This window comes from Gracilinanus agilis, chromosome 5 (assembly GCF_016433145.1).
Source record: "Gracilinanus agilis isolate LMUSP501 chromosome 5, AgileGrace, whole genome shotgun sequence".
In the NCBI taxonomy this organism is placed as follows: Eukaryota; Metazoa; Chordata; class Mammalia; order Didelphimorphia; family Didelphidae; genus Gracilinanus; species Gracilinanus agilis.
In genome coordinates, this window is record NC_058134.1 from 288,598,787 (window position 1) to 288,610,282 (window position 11,496).

The 11,496-nt window shown below is 42.6% G+C and overlaps 1 protein-coding gene across 1 annotated transcript; it reads left to right on the plus strand.

Annotated features, from left to right (window-relative positions):
- Positions 1–1,540: 1,540 nt before the first annotated feature.
- Positions 1,541–9,665, plus strand: LOC123250232 (keratin, type II cytoskeletal 2 oral-like). The gene is made up of 10 exons (XM_044679248.1): positions 1,541–1,805; positions 1,854–2,095; positions 2,493–2,713; positions 4,095–4,155; positions 5,120–5,215; positions 6,204–6,368; positions 7,612–7,737; positions 8,277–8,497; positions 8,822–8,856; positions 9,403–9,665. The coding sequence occupies exons 1-10, from the start codon at positions 1,541–1,543 to the stop codon at positions 9,663–9,665; spliced, it is 1,695 nt and encodes a 564-aa protein (XP_044535183.1).
- Positions 9,666–11,496: the final 1,831 nt, after the last annotated feature.

Genomic DNA, 11,496 nt, shown 5'->3' on the forward strand with positions numbered 1-11,496 from the left:
TATATATATATATATATATATATATATATGTATGAACTCTCTTTAAGAATTGGCATGTGATTACTTCTGGAATCATTTTCTAGGTTAAGAATTTTAGATTTTACAGTCAGAATCAAGATACTCCTCTAAGATTTAGTACTTAATGAAAAATACTTAAAAAAAGATTCTGAATCTAACAAATACTTCCTAAAATGGACATTTTCATATATATTGCAGATGGGAAGGAGTGTATTTTATATGAAACCATCTAGGTCTATTATGTTTACCCTTTCCTCTCCTCTCCTCTCCTCTCCTCTCCTTCCTGAAAGATGGTAAGTACTGATGACTTTTATTTTTGTTTTTTTTTTAAACCCTTAACTTCTTTGTATTGGCTCCTTGGTGGAAGAGTGATAAGGGTGGGCAATGGGGGTCAAGTGACTTGCCCAGGGTCACACAGCTGGGAAGTGTCTGAGGCCAGATTTGAACCTAGGACCTCCCGTCTCTAGGCCTGACTCTCAATCCACTGAGCTACCCAGCTGCCCCAGTACTGATGACTTTTAGATTAACAGACTCCAATGGTGAATCCATTGAAATGACTAGAGCATTATGATCTATCTCTCTCTCACTTGGAAAAGTGAAAAAGGTGTTATTCAATGCAGTTTTGAATATGAACATCTTTGGGGGAAGGTATGAAAGCTGTGTAGGTGAGTGGAAAAAAGGCTAAACTTAGAATCAGGAGGGAGATATGGATTTGCATCCTGGGTCTGACACTTAGTAACTCTAATCCTGGCTGAGTTGCTTTCCTTGTTGCACAGTGAGAAGTGTTGGATTTCACATCAGGGGACCTGGATTCAAGTCCTAACTGCTCCTTATCACTTGTGTGCCCCTCATCAAATTTCTTAATCTCCTTGGGCTGCTGTTTTCTTATTTGTAACCTTGGTGATCATAGAACTGGCATTACGGACCTCACAGTGTTGGCTATAAGAAAGTGCTTTGTCCACTCTCCTCAAGGTGCTATAGCAATGTAAGCATTAAGATGTTTCCTAGGGGAGTAGCCTTCAGGAGAGTTCTACTTTTTCCATCCTCCTAGTTCTCAAAGCACCTCGAGTTCTTTGGTGAATTTGCCCTAATGAAGTTGAGGACTGAGTGATGGGAATACATCAACCAGGTCTCTAAGGAAGGGAGTAAGACAAGTCACTTAATTTAATCTACCTCCTAAGGAGCTTGTGCCTTAAGGCTCTAGGGTTGGGCCAGGACTGGCAAGAAACAAATTTACCCATCAAAGGAGAACCTACAAACTTCAAGTTTGGTGGAGACAAACCAAAACTAATTGGGGGGAAAAGGCACGCAGTTGGTGAGTTGGGGATTAGGGCAGTGGTGTGCTTCATATCTGAGCCATTGACTTATTTTGTCGGGAGAACAAAGCCCAGGAAGGCTCCAGATTAATCTGCTGACTCTTCTGGGTCCTATAAAAAGGACCTTTCTGGTCCACTGTTTTAGTAAGTTCTTGCTCTTTCTTTGCCTTCTCAACTCTATTGTCTTCCTCCATCCTAAGGAAATGATGAGTCATCAGTTCACCCGGTCATCCCAGAGCAGTAAGGGCTTCAGTGGAAGCTCTGCTGTGGTCTCTGGCCAGAGCCACACCAGCTCTAGGAGATCCAAATCATCCTCCCGATCGGGAGGGATGAGCATGGCCACTACCTGTGCCATGATAGGTGGTGGCTTTGGCAGTAGGAGCATGTACAACCTGGGAGGAAGCAAGAAGATCTCTTGTAGTGTGGCTGGGCCCAGCTTCTGTGGAGGCCAGAGCAGTGGCTTTGGTGGGAGTGGGTATTGTGGAACTGGTGGAAAAGGAATGGGCAGTGGTTTTGGAGGAGGATCCTACAACTTTGGAGGCAAAACTGGAGGCTTTGGAGGAGGATTCAGTGGTATCAGAGGTGGATTCAGTGGTGGTTGTCCTGGGGGTTTCCCTCTTGGAATTCAAGAAGTGACCATCAACCAGAGTCTTCTGCAGCCCCTCAATGTCAAGCTTGATCCTCAGATTGGAGTGGTAAAGACCCAAGAAAAGGAGCAGATTAAAACTCTCAATAACAAATTTGCCACTTTCATTGACAAGGTGAGTGTTCGTGGCTATGCATTGGTTTGGAAGTAGAGGACTGTAGAGCCCACTGAAACTTCTCTTGAACTTAGGTTCAAGATTGTCTAGAAAATTAACATTGTATTGGCAGCTAGGTGGCTCAGTGGCTATAGAGAGCCAGGCCTGGAGATGGGAGGTCTTGAATTCAAATCTGATCTCAGACACTCCCTAGCTGTGTGATCCCTGGGCAAGTCACTTAATCCCAATTGCCTAACTCTTACTGCTCTTTTGCCTTGGGACCAATTCTTTGTATCCATTCTAAGACATAAGTAAAGGGTTAAAAAAAGAAAAAATAACTTTGTAGACTTGGTAATCTCTGAGAGGAAGTGACTTGATCTGGGGATACCCAACTTTCTTTTCTCTAATTGGGTTATAGGTTCGGTTCTTGGAGCAACAGAACAAGGTTCTAGAGACCAAGTGGTGCTTCCTGCAGCAGCAGACAGAGAGCTCCAGTTCCAGTTCCAATAACTTGCAGCCATTCTTTGAGTCCTACATCAGTTGCCTCCAGTCCTACCTGGATGGGCTTCTCAGGGAGAGGAACAACCTGGAGGGAGAGCTAAGTACAGTGCAGAACATGGTGGAGGAATATAAGAAAAGGTGAGAGATGGAGACAGCCAAAGGAATAGTCACCTATTTCTGTATTTAATGAGAGGGTCATGGCTCACATAAAATGGTGGATGAAGGACACATTTGAACCTTTTTTCCAAGATAGTACACAGGTTGGGAACAAAGGAGGTTTCCATTTAAAAGTTTCATCCTGCAATGAAGTGGCATATTTTCAAGATATGGCATGTAAAAGAATTTGTTCAGGATGTTGTTGAAGGCTTATTTTCCAGACTGTGGTTATTCTTGGTGGCTTCTGAGGGCCCTTCCAACTCTAGGATGCCATGATTTCAGAAAGCTTTCTGACATTGCCCATTGATATCCTTGGGAGGCAACAACGTACTGTGTGAATGTATAGAAGGGCATATTTTGGGTCAAGAAGACCTTTAAGCCATATCTTTGACAAATACTAGTGGTAGAACTATTTGTAAGTCATTTAACTGCTAAAGTTCTCCCATATAACTTCTCTAAGGAGGTAAATTAGAGAAAATTTACTCATCTGAAGTTGGAGGTCTCTGGTCCAATACTCAGCCAAAAAGTCACAAACAAGCCTCCAATATTGTCCTCTCCATGAAAATAAAGAAGCTGCTACATCAGGAAGAAACAGAATTAGAGGGAAGTGACAGAGATTCTGCTGTCAGACAATTCTCATTCTGATGGGGGAGAAAAAGCACATATCTATGATAGACACACAGACAAGAACATGATAGTGGTTGATCTGGGGGCATCTGGGCCAAATTCTAAAATAGAAAAAGCTGGGTAAATAAAATAGAGTAACTTTAGGTAAAAACTGTAAGAGTTTAATCTGGAAGTGTTTGGAGCTGGAGGACAGAGGAAGGGGGGAGAAGGTACAATGGAAATTGGCAGGAGAGGAGTGATGTAGACATTTGTTTTTTTCCTAATTATGTTTGGCTCAGGAGAATATGAAAGTAAGTTTTCACTTTCAGAGCTCATATACACGAAGGGGAGGAAGTTGGGAGCACTTAAGAGAGGGAAGGAGGATCAGCTTGATAGACATAGGCTATTGCATTAAGGGAAATCCTAGCATGAGGGAATGTACAAAGCCTGTGCCTAAGTAGAGAGGAGTTGTAAGGAAGCATAGAGGTATAAAATATATTGGTGGGTATAAAATGTACTTTTAAGAACCCAATTATTCAAAAAAATCTGTTTCTAAACCTGGTTTTGCCTTCATTATCCATATAAAATAATCCTGTACAATTTTTGGTGTGTCAAAGGGTTAACAGATAGATTCTTCTTTCATCTCCTTTCATGTTGTCTCCTCTCCATTTTGTCCTCTCTTCTCTCTCTCTCCTCTCCACCTTTATTCTCCTTTCCATTCTTTTCATTTCTCCACCCTTTCCCCTCTCTCTTGCAGGTATGAAGATGAGATTAATAAGCGAACTACAGTGGAGAATGATTTTGTGGTGCTGAAAAAGGTAACTCAGGCAATGAGATTGAGAAGGTCTGGGTTTGGTGGAGGGAAGTAGACTAACCTCTAGGTGCTGGGCTCAGCTGGGCAGAATCCAACATTTGCTCAAGGGGCAGACCAAATGCCATGCTTGAAGCTCCTATAGTCCATTGGTTCTGTTGTGATCTCTGAAAGACCAGATCATTCTCTAAGGTGGGGAGAAATCAAAGCAATGGAGGCTTGTCCTTCTAGTGCCTGGTTCAGTCAAGAGCATTTACTTATTAAGCACCTACTATGTACCAGGTACTGTATTAAGTGAATAAAGCACACGCTTTGGAAATCTGTTTCTATAGGTGCTGTCAGGAACATGACTGCTTAGCAGTATGATTCTGAGAGAGTTAGGATCAAGCTCGATTTTTTCCAAATTGCTTTGACCTCTTCAGCATGTCCCATTTATATTTATAATTTGAAATATACATGTATATATATGTATATAGTTCCAATTAGATTTATAATTATAAATCTCACAAGAAATGATCATGATACTCGGCAAAGGCTAATTTTAAGACAGTAGGACTTGAGATATTTTGGACCAGATGGTTTTGATAGTCATTGGCTCAGGAATCAGAGGACCTGAGTTCAAATCTCACTTCAGAAACTACTTATGTGATTTTGGGAAAGTAGCTTAAACTCCTTTAAACTCTAAAATGAAGGGCTGGATTAAATGTCCTCTGTAGCCCCTTCCAATTCCAAATCTATGATAGCCCCTAAGAGCAGGATCTAACTATGTGATTCTGGGTTCAGGCTCCAGCTTGACCACTTATGTATCCTTGAGCAAATCATCTAATACCCTTGGAGTCTTACTTTCCTCATCAATAAAACTAGAGTAAAAATACATGCACTAACCTTACTAGCATAGGCTTGATATGAAGATTTAATAAAATAATATAAATGACATTCTAATAATGTGACTTTCCAACAATTTCCCCTAGGAAGTGGATTCTTCTTATATGACGAAAGTGGACCTGGAAGCCAAAACAGAGGGCCTATCAGATGAGATCAACTTCCTGAAGGCTTTATATGAAGCTGTAAGGGTGGCATACTTTGGCAATGGGAGGGTGGGAGAATATTTGAGGAATACTTGAGGAATGTTTTCCCCCATAGATTAGATAATGAATCACCCTCATTCTGAAATAGATTCAGGGTTTGCAAGCCCCTTATAAAAGATCCCTGGTGAAAAGAATTGTAAATGCTACTTCCCTATTTCCCCAACTTCTCCCCTTCACAACTTGGTGTAGTGGAACCCAGTAGACCTGGGTTCAAGATCTACTTGACATTAATTGCATACATGTGGGCAATTTTATTCCTCCTCTCTTGAGAGCTCCCCTTCCTCCACTTCTACCTTCTCCATTCTCTTCTGCTTTTCATATTCTCATTTTCCCCTTCTTTACCTTTCACAGGGTTGTGAGGCTCCAAATGAGATCTGGAAAGGATTTAGCACAGTGCCTAGCAAATAATAAGCACTTAATCAGTGTTCTCCTCTTCCCTTTCTCTTCTACTTTCATTCTTTTTTGTTCCCCTCCTCATTCCCTTCTCTTTCCCTTTCTTCTCCTTTTCTCTTTCTTCTTCCCTTTAAAATGTGGATAACAATACTGGGATTACCTATCTCCCAGTGTTGTGGAGAAAGTGTTTTGTAAGCTCTAAAAGGCTTTAGAAAGGTGAGATAAAATTACTCCTTGGCCCATTCTTTGTCTCTCATCTAGTATTCAAACCTACCCCTACCCATTGAGCAGCTCTCTCTCTGCCCTAGCCACACAGTGCCTATAACCAAAACCCTTAGGATCTCTCCAGGTAGAATTACAGATAATATGATTTGAATTCTTAGCCAGATTATCAGTAATCCAGGTGGTTGGTTTCTTTAGATCACTGCTTGACCTCCTTCCTGCGGCTGCTCATTTGAGTCAGAACTTGGTTTCCCATCTGTGTTCTATGTCCTGGTACCTTTCTACCAGGGAGTGGTTTAGAGTGTCCTAGAGAACTGGGGATGGTAAGGGAACTGTCACTCTGTGTGCACAGGAGTATAGCAAGGTGCTATCAGAAACAAGTGACACCTCTGTGATCGTCTCCATGGACAACAACCGAAGACTGGATCTCGACAGTATCATTGCTGAGGTCAAAGCTGTGTATGAGGAAATGATTCAAAAAAACAAGACTGATGCTGAGGCCCTATACCAGTCCAAGGTGAGCAAAGCCCTCTCCCCCCCCCCCCAAATCTGTTCAAGTCCCAACAACTCTTCTCTTTTTCAGGACCCATTTCCTCATTTAGCCATCACTTAGTCTTCCTGCTCCTCTTTTCAGAGAAGACCAATTCAATTTAACATTTCACCGAACCATTTTATTTCAGAGTTGGAAGGGATCTCAGAGTACCAGCTCTGAGAGGTGCCGCCTCTCTCTAAAAAAGAGTTCCCACTACAAAATCTCTAACAAGATGGTATCCAGTCTCCACTGGAAGACATAGACTGAAACAGTATCTTTTTAGGCTACCACTTCTACTGTTGGACAGCTCTGTTTGTTAGAGAGTTTCCCTCCTACATGGAACCTAAATTTAGAGTTAAACTTAGAAGGGATGTTAAAGGTCATTGAATCTAACTTTTTCACTTTTACACATGAGTCAAAGGTCCAGAGAAGTTAAGGTTGTACAGATCGTCAAGTAACAGAGTTGGGATTTGAATCCAGATGCTGAGATAAAATCTCATTCCCTTTTTTACTGTACCAAACTGCCTGCTGCTCCTAGATCTGCCCTTTGGGACTAAGGGGAACAAGTCTCTTCCATGTGACAGCTTTGCAAATCCTTGGGGACAGCTAGCATGCCCTTTCTAAATCTCTTCTCAAGGAGAGACTCTCCCTTCCCTCAAATCCTTCCACAACTCTGAGCTTGGTGTGATTTTCAGTTCCCTCACTCTCCATTTCACCCATCTTTGGGTAAATATCAACTTATCAAAGTTCTTCCTGAAACAGGGCACCCAGGACTGGACACAGTGCTTCACATATGTGGCCAAGTACAAGAGAAATATTACTTCCCTTGTTTTTCCTGGGCCTTTATTAAAATACACAACTCATACTATGTCCTCTGATACAAAACTGCTATAACTAGGACCCAACTTCCCCTGAAGCTTAGATCCCATAGAATCTATTTGGAGTGAAGAAAACAGTTCCCAATTCTCTATCATTTGTGAATATCACTGGGAAATTGGGAAGTAGGCTTGGAAGAGAGAATGGTAATATTTCCCATTGGGGTTCTCAAGATCCCTTCTTTTAGGTCTCAAAGAGGACAAGTATGTGCTTGTATTGTTATCTTTCTATTTTAAATTTCCAGTGTGGACATCCCTGCACTTACTCTGATCAGTCCCCTCCCTGCCTCTCTTTCCTTTTGTGCCTATGTACCTGAAGCTAACTCTTCTTTTCTCTACCCCTTCCCCTTTAGCTTGGGGAGTTGGAGATCACAGCCGGCAAGCATGGGGATGACCTGAGGAATACTAAGAGTGAGATTGCTGAGATCAACAGGATGATCCAGAGGCTGCAGGCCCAAATAGAGAGTGTCAAGAAGCAGGTAGGGAGCAGCTCCTTTGGGAACTGTTCTACTCCTTCCAACTGTTCAAGGAGTCTTCCATCTCTAACAGCCTTGGAGCCACAGCCTGGGCTCACCAAGCTGGACAGATTTCTCAGGCCCCTGGGAAGAACTTTCAGAGGGAAGAGTTTCATGTTTGGGGCTATTCTATGCGATAGTCAATGGGCAACAGGGTATGGAATAGAGTTGAAGGGGAGCTCAGGTCCCCTGCCACTATTGTTTCCTTCCCTATAGTTTTACTAGGATAAGATGGAATTTCTCAGACCTTAGGCCATGCTTGCCTTTTTTTTTTCAACCTGAAAAGATGTACAAGGGTAGCTTATAACAAGGTCCCTGAAATATATACCCTGGTCAGCTATCAAAATCTGGAATAAGCTAGCTTTAATGCTTTTTAAGGCTGGTCCCAAGATGGTAGAGAGAGATTGTCCAGCCATGTAGATGATAGATTCTTCCAGAGGGCAGAAGTAAGGGAATAGGTGGGCTCCTGCAAGAATCTCATAATCCCTTGTCCTTCTCCAAAGAATGCCAACCTGCAGACAGCCATTGCAGATGCTGAACAACGTGGGGAACTCGCCCTCAAGGATGCCCAGGCTAAGTTGGCTGAGCTCAGGGAGGCCTTGCAACAAGCCAAAGAGGACCTGGCCCACCTGCTCCAGGAGTACCAGGAGCTGATGAACACCAAGCTGGGTCTGGACATTGAGATTGCCACCTACAGAAAACTGTTGGAAAGCGAGGAGTGCAGGTGGGAGAGTTCAGCCAAAGAAACTCAGAATCTAGAAATCACTCAGTCATCTCTCTATTATCTGCTTTTTGGATTGTCAAAAGAAGAATGAGATTTAAACTCAGGTCTTCTATCCCCTTTTCTAGGATTCTTTACACACACACACACACACACACACACACACACACACACACACACACAAACTCATATTCCATAGGTATATATTTATATAAATACTACTTTGCCTTTCTCTGGTAAGTTTTAGGAACCCAGTCTAGCTAATATTTAGTTTTTTCCCCACTAAATTTTCTGGTCTCCTGATAATTGCTTTCCTTTTCTAAACAGAATGTCTGGGGAGTGCCAAAACACTGTGTGCATTTGTAAGTATCTTTTTCTCTTCCTTTTATTGGACTGAATTCATATTTTCCTTGAGGCTGCACAGTTTTGTCACACTCAGTTTGTTCACATATCTGTCCCTCACTGTGTCCATTTTGTTTTAGCCAGCTAACTTAGAGCCTCAGGGTGGAGTTTGGGGCTTCAACATGTCCAAGAGGAATCACAGTCTAAGTTACCCAAGGCAAAGTGCCATATGGGGCGAAGCCTGGAACTTTCTGAACCTAAGACAAGATTGTACTTTTCTGATTTTTCGTTTTAGGAAGGTTTTGATGTCTAGTCCCTTACAACTCTAGTTCCCCTTATCCACCTCTCCCCTCAAACTGGAGTACAAGTTTATATATGGCCAAGTCCATTGATGTTTTAAACCTGGAGATGTGGGTGGACCCTGCATCCTTTATCAGAGCCCCAAGATTTGTTTCCTGTACTTCTGTCCCCTTGCCACTGTCTCTAGTGCTCATGACGTTGGGGCTAGGTCTCCAGTCAGTTGTCAGGACAGGGCCTGAGTGACCACTGATCTGCCCTCTCTGCAGCTGTTGTCAGCAACACTAACACCAGCACTGGTACTGGAAGCCATTCCATTGGAGGCAACAGAGGTGGACAGAGCACTCGGGGAAGCAGCATCTCAGGCTCTGGCTCTAGCAACCGTGGTAGCCAGAATGTGACTACTGGTCAGAACTCCCAGTCTGGAAGTAGAAGAGTCACCATTGGCCAGAGTTCTGATGGGAGCGGCGGTTCGTCTTCAACCAGGATCATCCAGACCACCACCAGCAGCCAACGCTCCCTGAAGTATTAAGGCTTCGCTGCTGCCCTGGCTTCCTGCTTCCCTCTCTGCCCTTGGGTCGAAGAGTCAAGTCTGAGAGATGTCTGCTTTGGGCCTGGGACCATCATGGATCCCAGCATCTTGGTGGGCCAAGGCATAGGGGAGAGTTTGATTTGCATGTTCACTTGTCAGGGGGTTGCAGGAAAGATTTCTGTTTCATATATCGATTGGACTAGACGACCCCTGAGGTCCTTTCCAAATCTGAGATTTCTGTGATATGAGTGGGGGATCTCCCACTAGGATTCTGTCTCCACTTCCAATCCCAGCACAGTCCTCTGTTAGGACATGAGCCTTTGCCCTCCTTCCCTCCTTTCTTTCTGTTCAATAAACTGCTGCATGATATACTGAATCTTGGTTTTGTGTATGTTATAACAAATAGGGATCAACAGTGGTTTCTTGAACAAGAAAGTGGTATCTTGAATCTAGGTCAGTATGCATGGAGGAGAGAAGAGCTGAAGGAATCTGAGCTTGTCTTGTTCAGTCATCTTAGTCATGTCCAACTCTTCATTACCTCATCTGGGGTCTTCTTGGCAGAGATACTAGAGTGGTTTGCCATTTCCTTATCCAGCTCATTTTACAAATGAGGAAACCGAGACAAATAGGATTAAGTGACTTGTTCAGGGTCACAATCTAGTGAGGATCCCAGGCCAGATTTGAACTCATGGAGATGAGACTTCTTGATTCCAAGTCCGGCACTCAACCTACTGCACCAAATGGAACCTTATGACCTTAAATGTGATTTGGCCAAGCATTCTTCCTTTTCAATGTCACATGATGAGTCAGGATAGTGTACTTGTAATGTCAAGCTTACCACAATCATAAATTTGGGTTTCCCAAATGGATAATTGGGATGAATTGGTAGCTTTATCACAAACCTGGAGGAGGGATCCCCCCACCTTAGGCTCATAGTCAATTCTGTTTTGCTCAAATATTTCATTCCCAGAACATTATCTCCCTCTGTTCCCTCCTCCCCCTCTTCTTTATTCCTCAACCTATCCCACCCCCTACACTCCACTGATGATTTTAAGGTGGTGGGGCATTAAAAGTAGCCCACAACTTACTGTCTTAGAGAGTTTCCTAGAGCAATGAGATGTTAAGTGTCTGGAACATAGTAACCCAATTTGTGTCTGGGGTAGGACTGGAACTCAGGCCTTCCTGACTCTAAGAACATCATCCCGTCAGCTACTATGCCACACTGGCTCTGGGTAAATATGAGTATTACATATACAAGTATTTGTACTAAAGAAATAAGGAAGCCATGAATCTGTGTCTGGCAAATGTGACTAACTATAGAAAACTGGTGACTGGGCACTGGTAGGTGCTATGGCACCAGGCCTGGAGGCATTGCCCTTGCCATTTTATCTTACAGTTGTCACTAAGCCAGAAAATAAGGGTTTAAAAAAAAAGAAAAAGAAAATTGGTGTCCTAAGATGAAGAGTCACAGGGCCTTTTTTGGAAATCTACAAATTAATTAATTACTTAAGTATTTAATTTATTATTAATTTAGGGATTTAGTTAATTAATTTAAGGAATTAATTATTTAAGGGATTAAAGTGAGTGTGGTCTACTCTCACCATAAAAAGTTAGGGATTCTTGGCCTTTGGTGATCAAAGTTTATAGTTAACCTGTAACTTGTATTTAAAAGAGGCTCCTGACATGGAACTTTCCAAGGGATTGCATATCCAATCACAGAACCATAGTCTTGACTTTAGGAGACAGAGTTATTACTCTTTGAAACTATTAAAAGAATCTTGGATTCCTCAAAAAGAGAATTCATGTCATGCCATATTCTTCATTCTTTGCA